Raw genomic sequence first — 26978 nt, 5'->3', positions numbered from 1 at the left:
CCAGGCGGTAAAAAGTGGAAACCGGAAGTGATCGAACGCCAGCTGGGAAACCGCTCTTGGATGATTCGGGTAGAGCAAGGTTCAATTCACCGGCACACCGACCACATACGGCCGCGAAGAGTGGCATCGCATAATCAACCTCCACAGACAGCTGTGGCACCCGCATGGGACATTAACAGCCGTGACGACCTGGCTCCGCGACCCGCGACAACCATCAGGGACAACAGTACGACTGCGATTCCCGGGGAATTAGTATCTGTTCTGCCGCCGGCAGAGCGTGACATTTCAGGCACTCGAAGAAGTTCCCGAGACCGGCGACCACCTCAAAGACATGACGTCTAGTGGGGGGAGGTGTTATGTCCGGCATAACATGTCAAAAGAAGAAGACGCGCCTCGTGTTCTTCTGCCATAATCAGATAGTGCGCATGCCAGCGCATGCAGGCACATTCGCTCACGCCGCCATCAAGATCGGCAGTTGTGAGCGACCAGAATAAAGCAACTCGTTGTGCTTTCAGTAAGCGGCTCCTGATTACTTCGCACTTAACACCTTTCCAAAAAGGGCTCCTGGCCGGTTTCATTTTCAGTGGTCGTGAGTTATATGGCGCGTGATTTGCTCACTTTCCCAAGCGACGAACATGCGCGTGCTGGGCTGAGGAGATCGCACGCTGGGGTTAGGACTCGTAAACATTGTAATAGTGTATATATTTAACTCAGAGCAAATTGTTTGAATAAAACTTACTTGGCTGCTTTCGTGACGTGTCATTTGTACCTTTTGCGTCTTCCTTCTTGCATTCTATATTGTTTAAAGAAAATGAATTATTCCCTTTGATGGGTAGAATAGAGGCTACAGAACCTTGCGTTAGTGTAAATATTTTCAACCCTTTTTATCCTCATTGGCCGTAAACGTTTTGTCAGAATGTTTATTTTGTGAGTACATATATAGAATAAATAATTCATTTTGCCTTCTTTCGCATCTGTAGACTCCCAAGCCACAGATGCCAGATGTAGGTCAAGTTCACATGAATTAAACTAATATCTGCCTTTTCTCGCAGAGAGGAGATTAGGAATAAGACAACAAATCTTCCCATCGGTAAGCAGAAAAGTGTCAAGCGGGTATCGCTAGCGATTGCGTTCAAAATCAATTCTATCTCTTAATGACATGTCATAGAACAATTCCCCTCTTAATGTTTTAATGATAAAATTGCGTTTGTCAAATTGCTACTGGTTTAATCGCATAAGGACTTCGTTGCTTCACCCGCTGCTTCATCGGTTTTCATGCTTCCTGTGAGTGTTATTATTTGAGAAAGGATATAGGGACTAGACTAAAAGTTAATGCGTATACGACAATAGATAACTATGTCATGAGCAAAGGGTTGATGGTTTACGTGCGGAGGTAATGGTCCGAGAGGTAATTGTTCGATCATTGGCACTCGTGGTGTAAGAAATGTTTGAGGCACAGTCATGGGCAGTGTAAACTGAAACGATCGGGCAAGATACAAAAGATAACGGTGGCACCGCTCCGACACGAGAAGTCGAACTAGCAACGATTTTATTTCGTTCAAAGCGCACAATGTTTTAGGGATTGTGACCACTTGGACTCCCGTGCCTCTCGTTGATTACATATGTACCGTGAGCTGCCTACATAGTGCTGCTATACAAACGTTTAATGTACACTGAGATAATTGAAGAGTTATTTTTATCTTCCCATGTAATAAATCATTCAGATGTCCTTGAGAGGTATTAAACTTGAACTTGAAATTGAGATTTAGCATGTGAACGAGTGCGCAGGAGTATATTACTTCATTCAGCCTGATCGTGCTTCAAAACTGTGCGTCTCTGCTGCGCTCGTGCTACTACAGAGGTCGCTTTTAACGCTGAACAGCAAGAGGGTGTTGGGAACGCCACCCGTTCACAGTCTGAGGACTTACAATAAAATATAGTTTTTTTTTTTTTTTTTTTTTTTTTTTACTTAAGGTAATCTGCAATTGCATGCTGACAAACTTAAAAAAAAAAAAAAACTGCCGATGAGGGGTGAGTTTGTTTGGGGAATGCAACCGAACAGCAGACCATATAAGAATATGCAACAAAAGAGTGTGGTTTTTATTGTACGAATAAAAATGTGGCGCGAACAGCCATCACTTTTAAATATCTTGTAGATATCTTATAACTATCCTGGAAATATTATCAAATCATCACCAAGTGGGGCACCGCAGGCCTCAATAGCACGTGCTGTTGCCATTCTGCGCTGACGCGGCACACCGAAGCCAATTATTATTATTATTATTATTATTATTATTATTATTATTATTATTATTATTATTATTATTATTATTATTATTATTATTCACACAGTACCTAGATGCTTTCTACAAGTGAACCTTTCCTCAGATATGTTGAACGAAATGCATTTTTGCTGTAATTTTACTTGGCATCGCAGTTCGAAAGGACATATCTTGCACTCTGATTTCAATCGACTCTCCTCTTGAAACCCTTTGGGTTTCCATTGGTGCCGTATCCTTTCAGAATATTATAGTTGGAATTTGTTACCGACCACCTGATTCAACATGTGAATTTGTCAACAGACTAACAGATGTTCTAGAATTTATTCATTTCAAGTATCCACATTTACCACTTATATTGGCAGGTGATTTTAATTATCCTGGGATCGATTGGTCCAACCTCCAAGTACGTAATACTTGCTCACGTGTAGAAGAGTGTTTAAGTTTTATAAATCTCTTAGATTCATTTTCAATGAAACAATTGGTAAATGATCCCACACGCGGAGATGCAGTACTGGACCTCTGTTTGTGCCACTCACCCCGAAAACATGTCTGTACGCGTGCTGGATGAAATTAGCGACCATAGAATTGTTTATTTCTGCTATAAGATATCGGATGCTACGAGAGTGAAGCTAAAAAAGTGATATATGACTACTCTAAGGCAAATTATAGTGATATTGCGGTAACACTGTCAGACTTTTTGATTCAGTATGAAAGCACCTTCCATACACGCTCTGTTGAAGAAAACTGGGTTTCAATAAAAAACAAACTAATCTATATACGTGAAGCTTTTGTTCCTAAGTTAATCATTAACCCAAGTGAGGGTTGTCCCTGGTTTTCACGAAGCGTAAAGCGCTTGATCTCCAAAAAGAAGAGACTTTTCAGAAAGGCCAGTTCTTCAAATTCAGACCGTGACTGGCAGTCGTACGAAGATTGTGCGCGCTTATGCAAAAATGAGATAAGAAAGGCAAAGAATAGTTTTTTCAACGACGATTTATCTAGCATACTAAAAACAAATCCAAAGAACTTCTGGCATGTCGTAAACCCCAAAGAAAAAAATACATTTCCTTTACTTCAAGAAGGTGACGTAAAGCTTTTTGCATCCGAGTCCGCTTTTAAACTCAACACGTTTTTTGGCGAAGTGTTTACCGACGAGCTCCCTTTATCTGACCGCCATGTTACACCTACAATCGTCATTCCAGAAATGGACGATGTGCAAATCAATATTGATGGTGTTATCAGTGCCATTAACCGCTTGCCGACAAAATCCAGCCCGGGTCCTGATGGTGTATGCTCGAAGCTACTTAAACTAACAAAGGATGCATCAGGTGCCGTGCTTGCCGGCTTATTCCAGCAATCGCTTAATACTGGCCACATTCCGAACGAATGGAAATCAGCAAATGTCGTGCCGATTTATAAATCTGGTAATCGGAATTGCCCAACAAATTATAGACCAATTTCATTGACCTCTGTTCCTTGTAAACTTTTAGAACATATAATATATTCATCTGTCATGAAACACTTAGTCTCAAACAACCTGCTATTTCCAAATCAGCACGGCTTTCAACGTGGTCTTTCGTGTGAAACCCAACTGTTTGAACTGGTAACGGATTTGCATACCTGTATTCACTCATCCTCACAAATCGACGCTATTTTTATAGACTTTTCGAAGGCCTTTGATCGTGTACCACGCAGTCGTCTGATAAAAAAACTACAATATCTCAAAATTAATGATAAGGTAATTACATGGATTCGTTAGTTTTTGCACGATAGAAAACAATCAGTACTTGCAAATGACATCACCTCACCACCTATACATGTCAAATCTGGTGTCCCTCAAGGATCCGTTATTGGACCACTTTTGTTTTTAATTTATATAAATGACCTCCCCAACAACATTTCTTCAAAGATTCGCCTATTTGCAGACGACTGTGTGGTATACCGTCAAATATATTGTCAAAGCGACTGCCTGGCCCTTCAAAGTGATTTGGATATCATACTTTCATGGTGTGACACGTGGCAAATGCAGATAAATATAGATAAAACAAAAATAATGACATTTACCAATCGTCGCTCATCTTTTCAATACGACTACAAAGTTATAGATTCAAAATTGGATAAAGTATCCACATATAAATATTTAGGAGTCCACTTAACTTCCAACCTCTCCTGGAACACTCATCTAGATTATATCCTTAGGAGGGCTAACCAGTCACTTGGTTTCTTAAGAAGGCATTTATATATGGCAACAGCAGAAACGAAGCTACTTGCATACTCTACCCTCATTAGGCCAAAGTTGGAATATGCAGCTATAATTTGGAACCCGCATCAAAAATATTTAATTAATAATTTAGAATCATTACAAAACAGGGCCACCAGGTTTATACTAAAAACGTATTCACCTATAAGCGTCAGTCAACTTAAGAGTTCACTTGGTTTATTGACTCTCCACCAGCGAAGATACCTCGCAAGGTTATCCCATTTTCATAAACTCTATCATAGGTCCTCAGATTTCCGTCAAAACAACATTCTCCCACCGGCTCACATTTCCCCTCGTCATGATCATTGTTACAAAGTTCATATTCCATTTGCAAGAACTAATCTGTTCAAATACTCCCCGTTCGTACAAGCGGCGACTGAATGGAATGAGTTGGCAGGCGAAATTGCGACGGTCACTGATCATGATACATTTATGTTGTTATTGCGTGAAACTTTAGGGTGAATGAATCATATATTGCCCTGTATGTTTGTTACTCGCTCGCTGGGTCTATTGCTTTTTTTCTAGCACGTCGACTGCCTCCAATGATGTGAGTGCGTGTGTGGCTTTTTTTTTATGTAATGTCTTCCCTTCATGGTTCTGTTTAGCGTGACACGATGTCTTCTATTTTTTCTTGTAAAATATTGTATGATTATGTAAAAGTTTATACGACACCCCCCTCTATGTAATGCTCCTTTGGAGCCTTTAGATGTATGTAAATAAATAAATAAATAAATAAACACCTCTCTGTCTTGAAATATCTAGACAAAGATGTTACGAAGAACTAAATCGTTACAAAATATTTATACTTAGGCTAGTAGAGTCTTCAAGAGTAAAAACGGGACGCTTTCGACGAGGCAGCTTTTGGAGGCTGTGCGGCACTCGTCTATGCCTCACGCACATTGCTTGTGTGAGAAAAAAAAAGGGATCATTTATTTAATCGTCACTTAAAATAGAATCCCTCTGAAAAACGAGTGCTCCAACGGATAAGCTTCCTGGGCGATTTCATCTTTCATTTTGTGGGAAACTGTATATTCGATGCTCGAAAGGTGCCTCAAAGTCACCGATTCTCAGGTACTTACGTGTTTCACAACACTCTTCGCACTTAAAATGTATCACATTAACTATTTTCTTCTGTGCACCACATTCACACATTTTGCTACTTCTGAGTTTGCACAAATTAACAAATCATCGGACTGTCCACCTTTTGTGGTCAATTTAAAGTTTGTTTATGACACACCTTACATTTTGGATGCATATTTCGTCTCTCTCGGGCATATGGGTATCTGACTTGTAAACAAAATTGTTGCAGGCATGAGTGGAAGAATCGGAGGAATTTGTCTGACGGGAGCGAAAGTCGCTGCAGTGACAGATGACGGCATGTACAGCGGAGTCAGGGACGCTGCTGTTCAGCTATCGCTTCTGTAAGTTCATTAATTACGCACAGGAACTATAGCGTTCAAAGGAATAATATATATATATATATATATATATATATATATATATATATATATATATATATATATATATATATAATTAGTTAAACAGGTTGCACAGTGCACACGTAGGCTTTGAAGTTGATATCATAACACGAAAGATTATAAAAACAATTGTCAACGTATTGATCCTTTCTACTTGCAAAATCAGAATTACTCAGAATGTTTCTCATATCAGTAAAACGGCCGTTAAATCTTGTGTGAAAGTTTCTCGCTACATTCAGTGTGCGAATAACCTGGCTTTGTTACGTGCACACAGGTTTTACAATATATTCTGCGTAAAAAAATCTGGTTCAGCTGCTTTCCAATTTTTTATTTTACAAAAAATATCGTTAGCATAATAATCCGGAACCTTTTCGTGCATTTCTCTTGCCTTGAAACGGTGGACCATAGAGGCATACGTTCCTGGTACCGATGGGCCCAGATTGCCGGCGATGCTTTGATAGAAACACAAAAGAGCAAAATATAAGGTGCAAGGCCGGAACTTAGCCGTTTTCATTTTTATTTTGCAAGAAAACACCCACGTTGTGTGCTGCACCAAGAAAAACTAAAGCTGAACAACACTGGAAAAACACCCACGTGCCGGGTCAAAATGGATACCCCTAACCTATTATATACGAATTTTCCGGCTACGGTCCGCATACCGTGCATAGTCCGCAAAAACAAATTTTGGGGTCAAAAACAAAAGTTTTCGCTTAGAGAGTCCGCACCCGGTGCATAGCCAGCACACTGTGTATAGTCCGGCCTTGGTGCCTAGTCCGAAAGTAAAAATGATCATACATAGCATACAGTGACGAATGCCTGCTGTTTTAGCTCACAACAAATCATGTATTATAAATAAATCCACATTAATATGCTCCGTCATCCTTAAAATTCTTCACTTCTTGTCACAGTAGATGATTTAGAAAGAAAAAAGAAAAAAAATCCTTGTATAGTCAGGACGTGCAGATAGTCTGCATCGGGTAAACTTTACGCTTTTAAAATGTATAGGCACCCAGCAGATCGAACTCTGTGCCGATACTCACGCCTCTCGCGGCGGCGGCTCGCGTAATCATCGGGAAGCGGCCTCGGCAGTCGCAGCTCGACTGCGGTGGTACACGGGTGGGTATTGCAAGTTGGTCCGAATTAAGTTACGGGCGAAAGGTGCTGCAGCCGGATGGCCCCGGTACCGGCGGGGCCTCAAACACGAAGTGGTGAAAAAAGAATAAAAATAAATTTTGTCTACAAAATTTGAACATAACAAAATATTTTTTTATTATACTCAAAGGGCCCATGAAACGAATTTTTGTCTGCGATAAGTGAATCTAGATTGGCATTTTACTTATAGCATATCGTTTAGTGGGCCAAAAGGAAGAAGGTAGAATGTCAAAGGCCTGATTTTTCGTGCGAAAATTTGAAAACGCAGTGGAATATTCTGTGCCTCCTTCCCTTCGTAAGCTCTCTGATTTTTCACTGTGATACATCGCGGTAGCCAAAGCGCGTCACCGGGCCCAAACGCACGTCGCACGACACCGGACCTCGCTTATTCCCTTTACCCCTAAGCTGACCGTGCGGTGGAAGCTATGCGCTTGATGGACCAATCAGCCGCCTCCTTTTATCTCCTGACCCCATTCTCTGCGCGTAGGTATGCGCTAGAGAGCGCGATCACGTGGCAAAAGTGTGGCTGTCCCAACGAGCACGTAGCTTCCACAGCAGTGTCAGCTTAGGGGTGAGCGAAGTGGGGGAAGCAATTTTTGTCCGAATTTTGAGCGACGGGCGAATCTTCAATACTTTGTCTTATCCTACGATGGAGTTAAAGGCCAAGGCCACGGGCCACCAGGTCCAATCACGTTCCACGGTATACTATGACGCGTTTAACATTGATTAGGGGCAGACGATTAATGCTCGAATCCAAAAGCGCCGCATTATTTCTATAGCTTCGACGCTACAAAGAGCCTATATGTCGTGGCTTTCTCTGCGATGTAAAATTCTTGAGTTACTCAGTGCTGTTCGATTCGAACCACTGTCCACCCGTCCCGCATCAGTGATCCGAGACGCGGGCACCGATACGGTCATCGAAGCGAAATACAGCACAATCTCTTAGCGACTCGTGATTGGATCTGGCGGTCCTTAGCTTTTGTCTTTAGTCTATCGCAGGGTGAGACAAAGTATAAGGGGAGAATGGGTGTGCCCGGGTACACAAACGAGGGTCCGAGCAAGAGGGATCAGAGAACACCCCCCCCCCCCCCCTTTCTTTTTTCGCCTTCTTGAACTGTTTCGTACAATGGGCGATTTGTAAGTTCAGAAAAAAAGCTAAACAGGAAAAAGTTGAAACATTGTTTCGTGACCCCTTTAGAGGTCATCTGGCACGCCGAAAAAATATATATTGTTTTTTTATGCTAGGTGTTAAAACGGTGTATCAGGACAAAATTTTTTTTTTTTCGTTTTGGAGTTGCGTAGTTTTTTTATAAAAATAGAAATACGAAGCCGAATTCAAAGTGCCCACCAGTGCATGGCCTTCGAGATCCCGAAGCGCGCGAACGGTTCTCCGGCCGTCCCGTTCCTGCGGGGAGAGCGTAATGAGAAAAAGAGAAGGAGGCGGCGTTTCTCCACGGGGAGTTGCTTTCAACCCAGCAATCGTATTTGCCGTTTCAGTAATTTCAGCGAGGGAGAAGAGTCCAAGAAAAAGTATTGTTATGCGGAGGTACTGCAGCTTCTACTTACAGATTTTTGTGTCTGGTCGTAGAACGGTGAACAGCAGCTCTGGGGATGTGCATAGGCAAGTTTTGATGCTCATTCAGATTGAGATAGTCATCTGGACACGTTGCGGCTAGCGCTGCAAGTGTGCCTTTTGATTTTTTTTATGGGAATATGGGAATTCCTAATTTTTTATGTACGGGGATAATTCTTTTCTGGAGTTTGATACGTGCTACAGGTTGCAGTAAAATATATCTTTTCTTTCTTTGTTAACTGACAAAAATAAAAGGAATTGGAGATGTTGGCATGCCCTTCACGGCAGCCAACATCTCCAATTCCTTTTACTTTTGTCATTTAATAAAGAAAGAAAAGACACATTTGACTGCAACCTGTAGCACGAACCAAACTCCAGAAAAGAATTAGCCCCGTACATAAAAAATTAGGAATTCCCTAAAAAAATCAATCTGCAATTATTATTACTTTTGCTGCAGGTTTTTTGGCGTAGTTTTTAATGCCTGAGCACGAGGTATTGTCCATCTTTTAATATTTTAGATATTTATTACGCAACTTTCGCCTGTCATATTGCGGTGTTTGCTTCTGCTAGAAGTACCTTTAAGCCGATGTCACACTGTTTATACATTATGCAAAAGACAGTCTGCAGATATCAGTCACAACAATATTCGTGCTTCAAATGCCGTGTGCCAGGTGTCTCCTTGAATTCGTTGCGGTGCGGCATTCGAAGCTCTGATCTCGTGGTGACTCGCGTTTGAATCTGTTTGCAGACTGTCTTTAGTGTGGTGTGTAAGCAGTGTGACCCCGGCCTTGGGGGAAAATTATGGCGGTGAGCTACGACCACCTCGCGATGATTTCTCTATTTGTTTACAGTGGTGTTGTTAAGGGCTAGTTTCGCCCGTATTGTGTCCGTGCGCAAACAAATCTCGGCACAAAACTCTGGACACCTTCGCTTCAAAACTCTGGACATCTATTAGCGACGGCGGCAACATTTACAGCCTTTCCCCTCTGGCTTGCCGACTTGCGGCCGGCAATTACTTCATTCCCACCATAGTACAGCTTCGCTGGTCTTCCTTCTTGGAAGACCAGCGGAAAGTGGAAAGGCTGAAAGTTTTTTTTATAAACTTCGTGATAATTGAAGGCACTGAATGAAAAGGTGGGGCGTTATCTTGTAAACGTCTAGTTTTTGGCACATGTAGCACAGACCACCCTACCCGTTATGCACTTTGTTATGCCACTTAATTGATATGCAAACAAACAATGGGATTTCAAGAAAAAGAACTCTGGTTTATTTATAAATTCAAACCATGTTCCAGCCTGGAAATGGAGTCCATTTTTGCCCGTTTTAAGTTTCTCGTGCCATAGAGCCTCATGTATTCGAAAACACCGTCGGCCACATTTTGCCATTTAAATATTCAGAAAAATGAATAGCTTTTGATTAAGGTAACGGATCGCGCTGAAAATTCTGCATCTGGTTGCGACCTCTATTGCTACCTTTAGGAGGAGAATGAGCGTTTGGGCGATGACTAGTTTATTTTTGCGGTAAAAAAACCTGTAAATTTTCATTTCTGACGTATATATCCATAAGGGAAAATATTGTTTGAATATATATATATATATATAGATTGCCGTATATATATATATATATATATATATATATATATATATATATATATATATATATATATATATACGGCAGCACTCCGCGAACGCATCACTCTTCAGCAGTCCGGGATCCAAGACATGTGACGGTACATAAGCCTTGCAAGTGCTTTTATGGTGAGTGAAAAAATGTTTTGCGAACGAGTGTTGGTATATATTTATACTAACACGTGTCATTTGTTACACTATGTACGCCAACTCGTGAGCAGCGATTACTTTGCGAAGAAAGGGGGTTATCCTCGATAAAGTCTTCATTCCGGGTGAACAGCTGGGACGTTGTACTGTTTTTTTTTTTTTGTTCGCAGTGCGCCGACAGTATGCCGACAGCACGGCCACTCGATCCCTTGGAGCTCTGATTGAGTGGCCGTGCCGACAGCATCGAGCTTTTATACATCCCCGGTGGCCAGCAATTCAACGGTGACGAGAAGCTTAGCTCCTCGTCACCGGTGGATCGGTTGGGCAAAAGGAAAAGGGGGCAAACAGTCGAGATTAGCAGGAATCGCAGAAACGTGCGTCACAAGGAACAAAAACGAGACTACAGCAACGGCGTTGCCAGACTGGAAGGCACGCGGGAAAGTTATGCGTTGTTTATGGCGAAACATATTCAAGGAAATGTTTCTTACATTTTCGAATATTCGTTGGCAAACTCTAGCATAGTAGCTAAAATTTCTTCGTACCATCTGAAGCAAATAAATTGGTCTTCAAGTACACCACTACTATATTTTGATTTAAAATACCATACTAGATCGATAACAACCAGCGAAAAAAGAGGATAAACAAAATGACTGGCTTGTTTCACCGATAGATGGCGCGTCTTACTGCCCAATCAAAAATAATTATTGTTTTTTTATATCCAGCCCTTTATTACAGTACCTAGGTACTTTTTTCTTCCTAGGCACCGTGGTTTACCAAAATGGGTTTACCATCACTTCGAGAAAACCGGCCTCGGCCCGTTTTCTCGAAGTCTCTGTCTCTGGTGGTCGGTTTTTATTTCGAACTGCCGGGCTCAGCTCGAGCTGCCGCGTGACCTAGCCATTTTTCTGGCGGGCTCTTTCTCTTCTTCTGAGTAACATTACCCCGCCCCTTTTTTATTTTTTCGCGGTAGTCCCAACCGCAATAAACTTCTTTTTTTTTTTAGTTACGAAGGTGTCCTTGTTTTATGCGGTGGGTCGGGGGTATAGGGCTTCATGCGGGCGACGTGGACTACATCGGAGGTTTCTCGGCGTCGGTCAGTAGTGTCTTGCAGTTGTTGCACGTGGTATGAAAGGTCGGACAGTTTGCGCACGACTACGTAAGGGACGATGTAGCGGTAAAGGAACTTGGTAGCCAAGCTCTGGTGACGTTGAGGCGTCCGGAGTAAAACAAGGTCCCCTATTTCATATGAAACGGGGCGTTGAGTCTTGTTATACCGTCGGCATCGGCTTTGCTGTGATGTACGTGTGCGTAGCCGGGCAAGTTGGCGCGCTTCTTCAGCACGACGCACGAGATGTGCTACAGTGTCGGGAAGTTCGTCATTTTGACGGTAAGGTAGGAGCGTGTCCAAGAATGTGATTGGAGGGTGATTATGGAGAAGATATAATGTATAATAGCCGTGAGTGTCTTAAACGGTAGTGTTGTATGCTTAAGAACGGAAGAACAGCATCCCATTTTCGTTGGTCTGACTGGGCATACATGGAAATCATATAGGCAATGGTGTGATTGAAACGTTCCACCAAGTTTGTGGATGATATGCTGTTGTAGGTCTATGAATGGTTCCACAAAGATGTAATAGTATCTGTATCACAAAACGAAATGCTGTTCCTCGACCGCTGAGTATGTGACGAGGGGTCCGTGTCGCAAAATTATGTTGTGAAAGAGACACGTGGCGACTTCCTCTGAATTTGCCGATTGTAAGGCAGCGGTCTCTGCAGAACGTGACAAATGGTCCACGGCAACAATGACCCAGCGGTTACCGTTGTGTATGAGACGAAGGGGCCCCAACAAGTCGACATCGATGCGTTCAGATGGGCAGTGAGGTGGATCGAGAGGATGTAGAAGTCGAGCTGGTACGGTCGTTACCATTTTTCGTCGCTTACATTGGACGCACGATGATACGTACTTGGAGGTGTCGCGGTACAAGCCGTGCCAGTCGAAGGTATTGCGCACGCGCGTATAGGTTCTAATAAAACCCAGGTGTCCAGCTGTGGGGTCATCATGTGGAGAACCTAAGATATTAGGTCGAATATGTCTTGGAACAACAAAGAGCAGAGCAGGACCATGTGGGCCAAGTTGTCACGATACAGTACGTCATTTTGCATTGTGTAGGGGCCAACAAGCCTTTGTTCGTGGCGGGTAAGGTGGGTTTTGTTGAGACAGTTAAAATCTGTTGTAAGGGTGGGTCTTTCCCTTGTTTCAGAACAAAATCCAAACTAGAGGTCAAAGCAGTAGCGGCAAACGGCAGAAAGGGGAGTTTCTGGGGAGGGTGAGATGGGACTCCGAGATAAGCAGTCAGGCGCGTCGTGTTGTTTCACAGACTTATGGCATATGAAGACGTCGTATTCTTGCAGTTTTAGTACCCATCGTCCCAGACGTCTAGGAGGATCTTTCAAGTTTGTTAACCAGCACAGAGCATAGTGGTTTATAACCACTTTAAACGGACGCCCAAATATATGAGGTCTAAACTTGCTGATTGTCCAAAATATAGCAAGGCATTCTTTTTCATTGATGGTGTAATTCCTCTCTGGGTTGGACAAAGTTTGGCTTGCATATGCGAAAACATGGTCTCGAGCGCCTTGCTTTTCCGTCAGTACAGCACCAAGTCTATGACCGCTAGCATCTGTGTGAATTTCGATATCAAGAGCAGAGTGAAAAGGTGCCAAAACTGGCTTGGTGGTCAGTGCGGTCTTCAGGGTTGCAAATGCGTCCTCTTGATCTTCAGACCATACGAACGATCGATCTTTCTTGAGGAGAGAGTTTAAAGGAGCAGAAATGGCAGCAAATCCGAGAATAAATTGTCGCAAATATGAACAGAGTACAAGGAATGAATGGAGTGCCCTAACTGTTGCGGGGCGTGGAAAGTCGGTTACAACGCGGAGTTTCTCTGGGTCTGGTAATATTCCGTGACGGCTGACGACATGTCCAAGAATTTTGATTTCTCGTGTACCAAAAAGACCCTTTTTATAGCTGAGTTGAAGGCCCACGTTACGGAAGCATTCTAAAACAGTTGTCAATCGAGATAGATGTTCTGGAAAAGTACACGAAAAAACGACAACGTCATCCAGGTAACACAGACAGGCTCTGCAGCGCTACCTGCGGTGTAGCAAATCTATCATTCGTTCGTAAGTTGCAGGAGCATTGCATAAGCCAAAAGGCATGAGTCGAAACTGGTACAGGCCATCGGGTGTTGCGAACCCTGCCTTTTCTCGATTTTTTTCGTCAACACTAATCTGCCAGTAGCCCGAGCGCATGTCAATCGACGAAAAATAGTTGGCGTGATGTAGCGTATCAAGGGCATCATCAATTTGGGGAAGGGGATAAACATCTTTTTGTTGTAATTTTGTTGAGTCGTCTGTAGTCAACAAAAAAACGCCATGTGCCATCTTCTTTTTGTTTTTTTTCTTCACAAGCACCACGGGAGAAGACCACGGACTTGCGGATCTTGTTGTAACATGACACTCACGTACCTCTGGATGACTTCGCGTTCTGAAAGTGAAACTCGATACGGACGGCTGCGTATGGGTTTTTCTGTTCCAGTATCGAGAGTGTGTTGAACAGAAGACGTTTGAGCCAGGGGCCGTGAGCTAAAATAAAAAAAAAATATAAATGAAGAAGCATAATAGCTTGTATAGGGTATCCTGCTGCTCTGGTGGCTAATCAATGCTAACGTTTTTCCGAGGAAACTTGAAGGAGTTATGGCGATCATTCAGATGAGATATCAGAGTCACAATATGATGACTCAAACTATTTACATACTCTATTTGGTTAATTGTTCTGAATGCCACGCAGGTACCAGTCGACAAGTCTTGTGCAATGTTAGTGGTATTTGCTATAAAAACGGTGGTTTTGGCCACAGTACACATTATAATTGTCATGGGTAGACCAAGTCCCTTCTGAAATAACACTTCGCGATTTGGTTCCAGTAAGTAGGTGTCGTCTGTCACAGATCCTGCCAATTGTACAATAGCGCCAGTATATGGTGCTATCCGTGCGTGATTCACTGCGGGGAAAGGTACAGATTGTTGTCCAGATGTGGGAGCGTCATTCGCATCTTCGTGGAGGAGAAGTGTGCGTGTGCCACAGTCAATAAGTGACCGTCGGTTGGCTAAGAAATACCACCCTAAAATTATGCCGTGTGTGCAACTTTCGAAGACAGCAAAGCAATGGCTATGTGGTTCGTTATCGATAGCAATTTCAACGGAAACCAGTCCAAGAAAATGTGTCAGGGACGTGTTCGCTCGACGGAGACTGCCACCGTCCAAGGGCGTTGTACCAAGCTTTAACATTTCTTCGAATGTTCTCGCTAATTATTGAAATCGAAGCTCCAGTATCAACAAGTGCTGCCAGTTTTACCTTTTCGATGAATATTTCAAATAAATTAGATCAGGACGCAGTGGCTGGGGAATGTTGAGGAAACCAAGAAGCAGCCCTTTAGCTTCAGCGGCCTCATTTGGTTTTTCCCATCCAGGAAAGCTTTTTTTAAAGGTGGACTGCCTGCGGAGAGGGGAGGGCTGCCGGTATCCGGGTGAGGGGCTGTGGTGTTTGCGACCACGATTGGAAGGAGATGACGAGCGCCGTTGTTGACCGAAGCGGTGATCATCAACGTCGTTATGTTGGTTGTAGAGCTGGTTGGATTCATATGACGTAAAGTACCGAAGCTAGATGCGGCTCTCTCAGTGTCCGACAGCCGACGGCGACAGGAACGCGAAATATGACCTGGTATACCATAGTAGAAGCAAGCTGAATGACGGTGCGTGAAGTAGTTCGGAGGAAGTACTGGAGGAGCCCAAGGTCGTTGTTTAGTGTAAGGCCGGGAGAAAGATGTTCGAGGGTCGGGATGGTACATCGTGATGGGCTGATAATACTGTGCCGGGGACGTAGCGCATACTGTGTTGGGTGGTAGGGGTGCCGCTGGTGAGGGTAAAGATGTGGTCTCGACGGAAGCAGGTGAAAATTGAGACAACTCAGTTCGAATGAGTGTTCGTCACTGTTTGGGGGTAAGATGTGCCTCTGTTGATAACCTTTGTTCGGGCGAGGGAGACAAGGCGGCGAGCTCTTTGATTATTGTTCTGATGAGTGAAGCAGTGTCACCGGTCGATGAAAGTGGGGATGAAACAACGCAGTTCTGAAGGCGAGTGATAGTTTCTGCTCCTGAAATTCGCCGATTCCGAAGCGCTTCTCATCGTTGGCACTGTTCCTGAAGTTTGGCGACTGTGGTTTCATTATGAGAAATGAGCATGTTGAATGCGTCTTCTGCAATCCCTTTCATGATATGGCAGACTTTTTTCCGATTCAGGCATCGCCGGGTTCGCCCGTTTACACAGGACCAGTATGTCTTCAATGTAAGCCGTGGCTGTCTCGAATCCGGAGTGAGCGCGAGTCGCAAGCTTGCGGGTCGCGTCCTGTGTCAGACTGGTAGGACATCCAAAGACATCTAATAGACCGGTCTTAAATGGTCCCACGATTTTATCTTCGTGGTTGTTAAACCATACCTTGGTGGTGTCACGCAGTTAGAAAACCATAATTAATCAATTTTAGGGTGTTGTCCAAGCGTTGTGAGTTCTGACGCGCTCAAAGTTGCGGAGCCAGTCATCCGCTTCCGAAGCCGCCGAAGGTGGGAGGGTCTCGCTGTTGATAGGGGACGGAGCCAGCACGGAGATTTTGAGTGCCTGACGCCTCACCTCGAGACATTGTTGGAGCAAGCTGCTTCAAACTTCGGTGAAGCGTTGTGGTTAGTGAGCAAAGAGGCGCACGGGACGCACCTTCACCAAAACGTTACGTTGTTGTTGCTGAAGGAGAAGTCCAGGGCCGGTTTTCTCGACGCGATGGTAAACCCATTTTGGCAAACCACGGTGCCTAGGAAGGAAAAAAGTACCTAGGTACTGTAATAAACAGCTGGATATAGAACAACAATAATTATTTTTGATTCGGCAGTAAGATGCGACATCTATCGGTGAAACAAGCCAGTCATTTTGTTTATCCTCTTTTTCCGCTGGTTGTTATCGATCTAGTATGGTATTTTAAGTCAAAATATAGTAATGTTGTACTACCAATTTATTTGCTTCAGATGGTACGAAGACATTTTAGCTACTATGCTAGAGTTTGTCGACGAATATTCGAAAATGTAAGAGACATTTCCTTCAATATGTTTCGCCATAAACAACGCATAACTTTCCCGTGTGCCCTCCAGTCTGGCAACGCCGGTGCTGTAGTCTCGTTTTTGTTCCTTGCGACGCACGTTTCTGCGATTCCTGCAGATCTCAACTGTTTGCTCTCTCTTCCGTTTGCCCAACCGATCCACCGGTGTCGAGCAGCTACGCTTCTCGACACCGTTGAATTGCTGGCCACCGGGGATATGTAGAAACCTCGTAGCTGTCGGCATACTGTTAACGCATCCGAACAAAAAAAAAAAAAACAGTACAACGTCGCAGCTATTCACCCGGAGCGAAGACTTTATCGAGGATAACCCCCTTTCTCCGCAAAGTAATCGCTGTTCACGAGTTGGCGTGTATAGTGTAACAAATTAAATGTGTTAGTATATATATGTATAGCAACACTCGTTCGCAAAACATTTTTTTACTGACCATAAGAACACTTGCAAGGCTTATGTACCGTCATATGTCTTGGATCCCGGACTGCTGAAGAGTGATGCGTTCGCGGAATGCTGCCGTGGGTTAGTTTAGTAGGCCCTCTGAACTAGCGCTTTGCTTGACGTGCTAATAGGTTGATGGTGCGTCATTAATATAACAGCCGGATAGAAATGAATGTTCAACAGAACCAAGCAGAACTATTAGCCCTCATTAAGCGACGTCTTGTAGGTACCTTTCCTCCCACGGCGCCCCCGCTCTCCAAATCACGTGAACTAGAATTCCCCTTTATAGATACAATAGTTAACTTTAACCCACGGTTCGCGTTCGAGAAAACGGGCCCAGGGCTCAGTCTCTGGCGGTCGGCTTTTATTTCGAACTGCCGGGCTCAGCTCGAGCTGTAGCGTGACCAAGCCATTTTCTGGCGCGCTCTTTCTCTTCTTCTAAGGAAGATTATTATATATATATATATATATATATATATATATATATATATATATATATATATATATATATATATATTTCTCTGAGTAGAAACAACCATGCTCTACCTTTTTTCATTTTGTTATCCGGAGAGCCCGGGTGAACGCAAGATGAAGCACGACGGCGCGACTGACAATACCCACCCGCGATGCCTGCGACTAGAGGTCTGCACAGGCCGATATTTAGAAGCCCGGCCCAGCCCGGCACGCTTTCTATTCGGCCTGGACTTGCCCGCGGCCCGCTATCCATTACCAACAGCCGGCCTGGCCCGGCCCGGAGCTAATTTTCACGGGCCAGTTGCGCTTTATTTTACCACAGTATGAATAGCTCACAAATCGTGCGGCATGGCAGCTCGCTTGCCACTGCTACACATAAGTTGATTGCGGTACCCGATAGGTAAATACGGTAACCACCTTTCTTTTGTTTTTTTGCTGCTGCTATTATTAATTTGGACCAACGTGCAGGCCTAGGCAGCTTGTTAAGAAAATTTACCCCGATCTTCCTTCCGGACAGGAAAAGAAAAATGACAAGCAGCAGTAACCAAAACCACGCGTCACAAAGAAAAGGATGGGAAACGTCGCGACGGGTTTGGAGAAAAGATGGAAAAAGTGCTAAATTGGCTCCTGCCGCTGCACACAACCGTTAAAAAAACACACACACACATTAATTTAGCCGTTTTTTTGCAGTGGTCTGCGGGAAATCGTTCAGGCCAAGTAACTTTCAGGGGAGCCTCTTCACCCATATTGGGAATGCAAGCACTCGTACGTAGAGGGTTTATACCCGCGAGGTTGCGCATTGTGTAGGCGTGTGTGTGTGGTGAGAAGCGATGGTATGATGGCGGCGCCGCCAGAAACGAAAAGGAACGCCGCGCCGCTAGAAGAGCATTCGCTGCACACACCGGACCGCACAAAAACATACACACACACACACATGTTTCAGCCTCTATTTATCCCCCACTGTGGTTCCTCTCCCAACCCCCGAATACGCGTCCGAAGAACATGCCGCTAAACACAAAAAGGAAGAAATGGGTGGCTTGGCCGTTTGGCCCCCCTTGTAGACCTGAATGCAAGGCCCGTGCAGATCTCTACCTCCGACGCTGGCGGCTCGCCGCTCTGTTATGACTGGGCAGACATCGCCCCTTCGCGGCGAGCGGCGGAGTTTGCGCGATTATACTCGTACTGCTGGGGAGCAAATCCAATAAAACGGCTGGAGAAGCCTTCGCGCGCACGCTTCGGGATCTCGAGGTTATGGCCAGTGTCCTGTGAGGTAACAATATACCGGAAGGTGTCGGGGCGGTCAGGAAGGAGGCATCGCCGGAAGTCGCGTGAGTTTTATTACTCCTCGTGCTTACCGCGATCGCGTGGAATATATATATATATATATATATATATATATATATATATATATATATATATTAATATTTTGTTATTCTCCTCACCTCCGGGAGCAATCCAAACAAACAAGTTTTTTTTTTTTCTTTTTTTTCTTTTCATTGCTTTACGTTGCTGTAAAGGTAGAAAAAGAGGAGCCAGTGAAGCTAGTAAACAAGTTCTGCTCATGTTCTATAGACAAAACGCGTACTTTATGCTCGACGTTTGTATTCTCTAGACGGCAGGAATCTTCAGCCTCGAGACTATCCGATGATTCGACGACTTCGGTGTCTGAACGTTTAGCAATGCGATCGGGAGTGTTGTATGCTAGCAATCCCGATTTCTGCGAGCGTGTTTTTTTTCTTTTTTTTTAACACGATAGCTTTGTATTTTTTCGGCCGCAGTGTGGCTTTGTATTATTAGACTGACGAAATGCACTCGTACACTGGCTTGCGAGACTCGCAACGCTTTCATCATTGACCTCCATCACGTCGACCCACTAACTCTTCATCCTCAACTTTTACAGCGCGCAAACTAACCAACGGTGCAGCGATAAAAAGATATCGTGTATTTTATACTTAGCGCGCAATGCTGTCAAAGCTACTGGCGCGAGCGTGGGGCTTAATCTCGTTGATCCTTTGCACGCGTTCTCGCGCAAACAAAACCATAGATAAAGCCACGCGCTCGTGCCAGCAGCTTTGACAGCGTCGCATGCTAAGTATGAAACAGAGTATAATGGAACTGAAACTTCGTTTTCTGCGATCGCTCGTGGAGAAGACCAGAATAACAAAGGAAAAAAATCTTAGGCACAGTCGCGGAGAGCACGAGGAGTGAAACTCAGGTGATTCCGGCGAAACCACTTTTAGTGACGTAGGTGGATGCCTCCCTTCGGACCGCCCCGACACCTTGCGGAACAATGTTATATCACAGGGCAGTGGTGGGCACTTTTAATTGGGCTTCGTATTTCTATTTCTTATATAAAAGAAAACTACGTCATTGTCAAGTGAAACTATTTTTTGGTGATGTCCTGAAACAGCATTTTAACTCTTAACGTAATTTTGTTTTTGGCGTGTCAGGAGCTTTTTAACAAAATATTTTGGACAATATTTTCACGACGTTCAAGAAAGAGAGGCTTGAAAAAGATAATGGCACTGTAAACGAAACCAAACAACGCTCTGCGCGGCGAGCTTCTTTGGTTGGTGTACACAAAGGGCCGATAGATCTGATGTGATCGGCCTCTCACGCTATTTGCATTCGTTTCTAAATGGCTTTGAGCAAAAGAAGGCGCTGATTAGCCTCCAGCCTTCTGGGCATTTGCCATCCCTCTTTAGGCAAGGAAAAGAAAAACATCGTAAACGCCTTAATCCACTGTCCTACTCGAGTGCGTGATTAGAGTTATATTTCGAGCGAACGTACGTTTTTGAAGCGCGGCCTTCGATGCTCCCTGGCGAAGGGGACAGAGCTGTCATCTCCGCGGCAGCCTGAGTGAAGATATTCCTAACTGAAGCTAAGAGGAAGACTTAAAACATCTCTATGTCTATTTTTTTTTATGGAACTCTTTTTGTTATATTTGTTTTAGGAACAACAATGGGCCATTATTCGAGTCCGTGTTTACGCCGAAAGCTGCACACATGGTTCTATTTCTTAATGTGCTCATTGCCTCCACAATGAACTTTTTAGCAAAGCGAGGACCTTTGAGAAATGTGGAGAACGTTCCCTCTACAACAATGAGTTTAAAATGTTCCTGCTTATTACAAGCTTTCCAGAGTTCGGCCTTCCAGAAAAAAATGACCGCATCTCCACGTGGTGAATGATGTTGATTGGGGCGAAGCTCTGGTGGTGCTGATGATACTGATTTTGTTCATAGGTAGTGCTGATGGTGCTGATATCTTTTTATTGCTCATAGGTAGTGCTGAGTTCCGGGTTGCGTTTCGACTTCATTATTACTGCTTTATGGTCGGTGAAATGCCAGAGACAGTGGTTCTCCCACCGGATCAGCTTGGATCCGCCAGAAGCCGTGGGAACGCATCTCCACCGCTTAAGTCAACGGTTCCTACCAGAAAGAGAATGTGTGTTGTGGAACGTGGTTATAAACGCTTTTGGGCATTTGACCGCAGCGCCCTCTCATCTATAAACGTTGAGCCAATGCATGCAAAGTTTAACGCGATTATATACGGATTTGATTGGAGCGCCCTCTCCTGTATAGACGTTGAGCGGCTACATGCAACGTTTCATCGATGACAGAAACCCCAGCTCTTGAGTTACTACCACATCTCAGAGTCCCCTACTACTTCCACAGTCGTAACCGAGTGGTTGAGGCGATGGGCTAGAAATCCATTGGAGTCTCCCCGCACAGGTTCGAATCCTGGCGATTGCGCAAACATTTTCTTTTTCTTTTTGAAGAAGACAGATGGGATTGCAATCGATGTGAGCACGGGCGCCGGACAAGGCTAGACACTAATGAGCTTCGCCCCTAAAAACAGTTACATTAAAAACATTCCCTTCAACTAAAAAAGGGCAGAGGATTTTTTTTGTGTTTTTTTTTTTTGTTTTGATTTTTTACAAGCGGCAAGTGAACGACAATTTTAGAACACTAAGTTGGAAAATATATACGATTGCCCTACACTGAAAAATGTTCCGCACTTCTATCCCGAGCGCTTACTGGAAAGCGAGTCGGGGCAGTCATTAGATTGCCGCGTTCTGTACGGCTATAGATAGTAATTCACTTGGATTGAACACAACATTTTACCCACTTTTTCAGTGGTAACATTACTCAAGAAGGTACAAATCTATAACTTTAAAAATAACTTAGGCTTTCCAAAAAGTACTGTGTCAACCAGTAATATCATCATCATCACGAGAGCCCCTAAAGCAACCTTAGACGAGGGCCCCAAATCTTCTTATATGGCTAATATTGCAAGGTCAGCATGCCTGCTTACGCTACGACATTGTCGGAAGCCCGGGAGCAGCGTCAGCGCGGAGGAGCTCTATTGCACACTCTACGATGACTCAAAAGTGTCCGCGCGCGGCGCTGTTGGCTGGGGAATCGGTACCGGCTCCTAGCGGACGCAGGGTGCCCATAGTCCGGGGACTAATAGCCCGGAAAATACGGTGCTTTTGATTGTAGGTTTAATGGTGCGAGAAACGTGAGGACAAAGAAAACACAAAAACTACACGAGACGCTCTAGCGCCAGTCCTGTTGTGTTCGTGTCTTTGCGCTCGCTCTTTTGTGCTTTTAAACATTTTAAATATTATAGACCAACTAGCCCAATCGCAATTTAGAATGCTACTTTCTTTTTTCGGTCTTTTGTCACCTTCTCACTTTTTACCAACGTATAAAATACCGCTGATATTAACATTTAGCCAAACCCATACATTTGATGCTTAGTAAAATGGCTGTCATTGTATTTCCTTTAGAATGAAAATATTTTAGGTCATTCACTTTCTATGGACCACCGATACCAGCGCCAATCATTCGATTAGCCATGCTCTTTTTTCGTCATTACTGCCCATTCCAAATAAAACACTCAAACAGCAAATCAACATCATAGAATCTCAAGTTAGAAAGTGTCATCATCCCGACTCCTCGATCTTTCCCCGTCCCCGGAAAATGAGCACTGATTCAGAAACACAGCTTGCTTTGGGACACTGTACTCATTAAAAGCTGCTCTGCAGCTCGGCACAAATCAAGAATGCCGTGTCTTCTAGACCCTTCAATGAGCAACCTATATTTAAGTCTCAGAGAAAGGTTGCATGCTCTAAGATAACCTGTAGCACATATGCTTTTTTTTTAATTAGGAATACGTTTGTTTCACCACTGCGCAGTGCAATCAAGTGGGAAATGTTTGGTCTGTTCTTAAGAACTTCAAACTTTTGCAGGCGTCTCCATCATTTGATTTCCTTTGTGTTGTGGCTCTACCGTTATTCGGTTTGGTACCCTGTTTCGTTAAAGAGTACATGTTTCCGTCATTAAAAATTCCGAAACCGTCAACTTATAATTGTACAGTTGAAAGCGTAACAAGAGAACTTTTAAACATATTGCTAACGAGCCTGTTGGTAAAGTATATACTGGATAAGAAATAATATCCTATCTGTACTTGTCTCTGTTTCGTCCTCTCTATGTTATATTCTTTCTGTTATCTAGAACATTTAACTATGTAATACGTATGTGTAAGGATCGACGAGAGCTCCGCGGGTGGGCCGTTAGCACCAGGGAGATTTGACTGGGGGAAAGCGCTGTTGTAAACACTTCCATTGGCGGGCGACCTCGAGAGACAGGCGTACTTTACGACGCGGGGTTCGGGGCGCGCGTTTTCTGCCGAGAGAATCGGAGCGTGCGTTCCGGGCCGGAGAAAGTAAAGTTACACCACCACCGCCACCAGAGCGCAGTGGCTCTGTCCGGCGCTGTTTACACGGCGCGTTTACATCGGTTTAGTCTTTCTCGCCCGAGTGTGGGGGGGTCGCGGCAGAACGGCAACGTCAGACCGCCTCTGGCAGAATGAATTACGGTATGGCTCACTTAGTCGGCACTATCCACACTGGGGTCGGTTGTCCACTTCGCCATGCGAGAAATGGTTTTGTTTGCATCCGAACCAGCCCGACCTTTGACCGTGAGATGTACGCAGACCGCGGGTTCCCACCCGGGAATACAAGCAATTCCCACGTGGCGAGAAAGTGAGCCGATTGGTTGGCGGTGGGAAACGCCTGTCTCACAACGCGTCGAGGATTGGCCGGTCCACTAAAAGGGGACGGACCAACGAGTAACTTGGATTAGAAACTCAGCGAGTGAGTTTAGTTCGTGCTGGGGCTCGAGAGCTGTCGCTCCGTAATCGAGTCAGGTCGTGGGGTTCCGAGGGACTTTTGTCCCCGTAATCGGGACGTAATCCCACGAGCCAGCCAACTCCCGAGCTTGGAGAAGCTAACACCCGACCACCTCCTTCCCAATCCCGTACAGGGGAAGTTACCATTTCGCAGTATCGTTTTTCTTTGTATTTTCATTCGTTTCAAAAGTATTAAATTGTTTTGTTTAAAAGTAATTCCCAAAGTCAACTGAATTAGTCGTCGACGGCCAAGGGAAGCAACTTCGTCTCCGGCAAGACCCGCCCAGCTTCCCACAACGAAGCCCGTCACCCCATCCGGACCTGGCAGTCTGGACGGCGCAAGGTGACCAGAGGAACGAAAGAACCCGTACTGGCGCAGTCGACAGGATTGGCTTCGACGACATTAAAATTCAAGAAACATCATCGAGCGGCAACAGAACGACTACCGCAGAGAGCCCACGCATCAGAGACCGACTAGCGTCAAGGGAGCCCACTGTCACCCCGTGCCATCCAGTCCAAGGGAGACTCCGCGGCGCCGGTGAGTGGAACCTTCACGTTTCTTTGGTGTGAGCGCAGACGTAGGAGTCAGTTGGCAGGAAAAGATGAAGAAATCAGGGGATAAGGTGAAAACTGCGGAAAAGGACAAGGGGACCGACGGAGGGGCGGAAGGGTCAGAAAGTCGGTCCGCCGACGAGCGCGCTGCCCATGCGCACGCGGAAGCCATGCGGCGCATGGAGCACGAGCACGAAATTGCCATATTAAAACTCAAGCTTGAGAGCGAGGAAAGAATCGCGGCAATGCGTGGACCGAGTGTCGGTGGGGCGGCTACCGTGACGACGGGAATGGGCAGGCTGGACCCTGTTTCGCAATGCGCGAAACTTCTTAAAAATCAGAAACTGCCACCTGACGCGGAAGTTCCTGTTTGGTTCGACGGTGTCGAAAAGATGTTCGCGGCCTACGGAGTGCCGAATGAGAGCCGAGTACATCTGATAATGCCGGCGTTGTCAGAAAGAGTTAAATATCTTTTTACGAGGTTATCTGCGGAGGAGACAGCTAGCTACGACACGGTCAAGGCCGCCGTCCTGGACGAGCTCCGACTCACCCCTGGCGAGTACCGGAAGCGGTTTGCCGGCGCGCGTAAGCGAAAAGACGAGGGGTGGGCGCAGTTCGCCTCGAGGACGGCGAGCTATTTCAGCTACTACCTGGAGGCGCGCAATGTAGAGAGTAAAGAGGACCTGATTCATCTGATGGTCGCAGACCAGGTGAATTCGAGCCTCAGTGAGGAGTGTCTCCGGCACGTCACGCTGCGTGAAGAGACAAAGTGGCTGCAGGCGCACGAGCTAGCTAAGGTGGTACAGATGTACGAGGAGGCAGAGAGAGACAGACGAACGGCGAGGGGCATAGAAGTCGGAGGCGACGGCTCGAAGCCAGAGACGGACGCTCCTAAGCAGAGCCCTCCTCGCACTTCGCCTCGTTGCTTTGGCTGTAACCAAAGCGGGCACATTTCGGGAAACTGCCCTAACCGCAAAGAGCAAGACGAAACGGCTCGAAAGCCACTCGTACAGGGAGTGATGGTAGGGGACAGAATTGCTGTTTTGAGTTTCCCTCAACAGCCAACGGCTGCAGTAGATAAGAATGACAAGTGGGGACCCAGAAGTTCAGGACTGATTCTAGTCGAACTTTTCTCCGGCGACCAAGAGCTAACGGCCGTGCTAGACACCGGAAGTGAAATAACAGTCGTGAGAGAGAGCGCCGTTCCGCCGGAACTGGTCGAGCATAGCGGCACAGTTCGCCTTGTTTCTGCCTTTGGGCAACAGGTAACAGCAAAACTCGTGCGTTTGCCGCTGCAGGCCAGGCTCCGGGGAGGGGTTGCTCAGAGTGACCCGGTCACCGTACTGTGTGCAGTTACCGATACACTGGCTATCACGGCGGATTGCTTACTTTCATCGTATGACTGGAAGTTGCTGAACCGGCACAAAGACCAGGATTTTGATGGGGGTGAACACAGGATAGCATCACCGAATGTTTTCGTGGCGGCTTCAGGTCCTGTGACTCGGGAGGGCGGAACCAAAGTGGTTCGTGCGAGCCGGCTGAGAAACAGCCATGCTCGAGTGGGACATGTGGGAGTCATGCTTCACGAAGACGCTAACTTTGGAGAGGTAAACTGCGCGCCCCCCAAGAACGGCGCGACTGAAGAAACAGGTGAGCTCATTCACGAGGAGTGTCAGGTTGCCGGGGGGTCAGTCACCCTCCCCGGGCACGTCGTGGGGTCTGGAACGAATAAACAGGACCCAAATAAGGACGCCGCGACCGAGGGTTTAGATTACCCGCGTAATAAGAGGGAACCGCAGGGTGTCCTGGGACCGTGTGGCTACTTCCGAGAGTACGCAAAAGGCTACGCTGCTATTGCCGAGCTCTGCACGGCCCTTGCCAAAAAGGGCGAACTGAACGAAATACTTAGGCCGGAGGGGGCGGAGGGCGCATTCCCGCAGCTAAAGACAGCACTCTGTGAGGCGGCGATCCTTTCGACCCCGAGCTTGCAGGAGCCTTGCTGGCTTTTGACAGACGCGTCAGCAGTGGCACCAGGGTCGTGCCTGGGCCAGATCGGAAGTGGTGGAGCCGAGAAGCCGATCGCGTTCGCCAGCCATACGTTCACTCCTACTCAAACACGCTGGTCCACCATTGGGCGCGAGGCGTTCGCTCTCGTTTGGGCGGTTGTCACATTTTATGGCGGGCTCTTGGGCGCAAAAGTGCACATCGTGTCGGACCACAACCCTCTGTCCTACCTGACGTCCTGCAGACCGCATGGGGCAAAGCTATCAAAGTGGGCTCTAGCGCTGCTGCGCTATGATGTGATCATGACCCACAGAAAGGGGTCCGCTAGCGGTAACGCAGACGCTTTGTCTCGCTTGCTGAACAGATTTTGGGGTACCACTGACTCAGCGCTGCGTCCATCCGAGAGCATGGGTGGTTCCGCCTACCGCGCGGCCTGACTTGTATACCCCAGGAGTGTGGTCTTGCTGCTGTGTCCGTGCGTGAAGAGACTTCGTCAAACTTTGTGGCTGCTGTGACTTGAGATTTTCCAGTGCACGAGCCTAGAGACAATTGTTTTGCAAAGTTTTTTTGTTTTTGTGTTCCGAT

The 26978-nt window shown here is 45.6% G+C and overlaps 1 protein-coding gene across 1 annotated transcript in view; it reads left to right on the top strand.

Annotated features, from left to right (window-relative positions):
* The window catches only part of LOC115323931, an 85126-nt gene that overhangs the window by 56185 nt on the left and 1963 nt on the right, over positions 1-26978 (top strand). The window contains exons 5-6 of the mRNA XM_040210376.1: positions 1053-1090; positions 5849-5960. Of these exons, the coding sequence (XP_040066310.1) occupies positions 1053-1090; positions 5849-5960 (150 nt within the window). The remainder of the gene's footprint in view (positions 1-1052; positions 1091-5848; positions 5961-26978) is intronic.

The sequence above is a fragment of the Ixodes scapularis genome, unplaced genomic scaffold (genome assembly GCF_016920785.2).
Source record: "Ixodes scapularis isolate PalLabHiFi unplaced genomic scaffold, ASM1692078v2 PGA_scaffold4__175_contigs__length_147842914, whole genome shotgun sequence".
In the NCBI taxonomy this organism is placed as follows: Eukaryota; Metazoa; Arthropoda; class Arachnida; order Ixodida; family Ixodidae; genus Ixodes; species Ixodes scapularis.
Note: the sequence above shows the minus strand (reverse complement) of the source record. Positions and strands in the feature narration are given on the sequence as shown.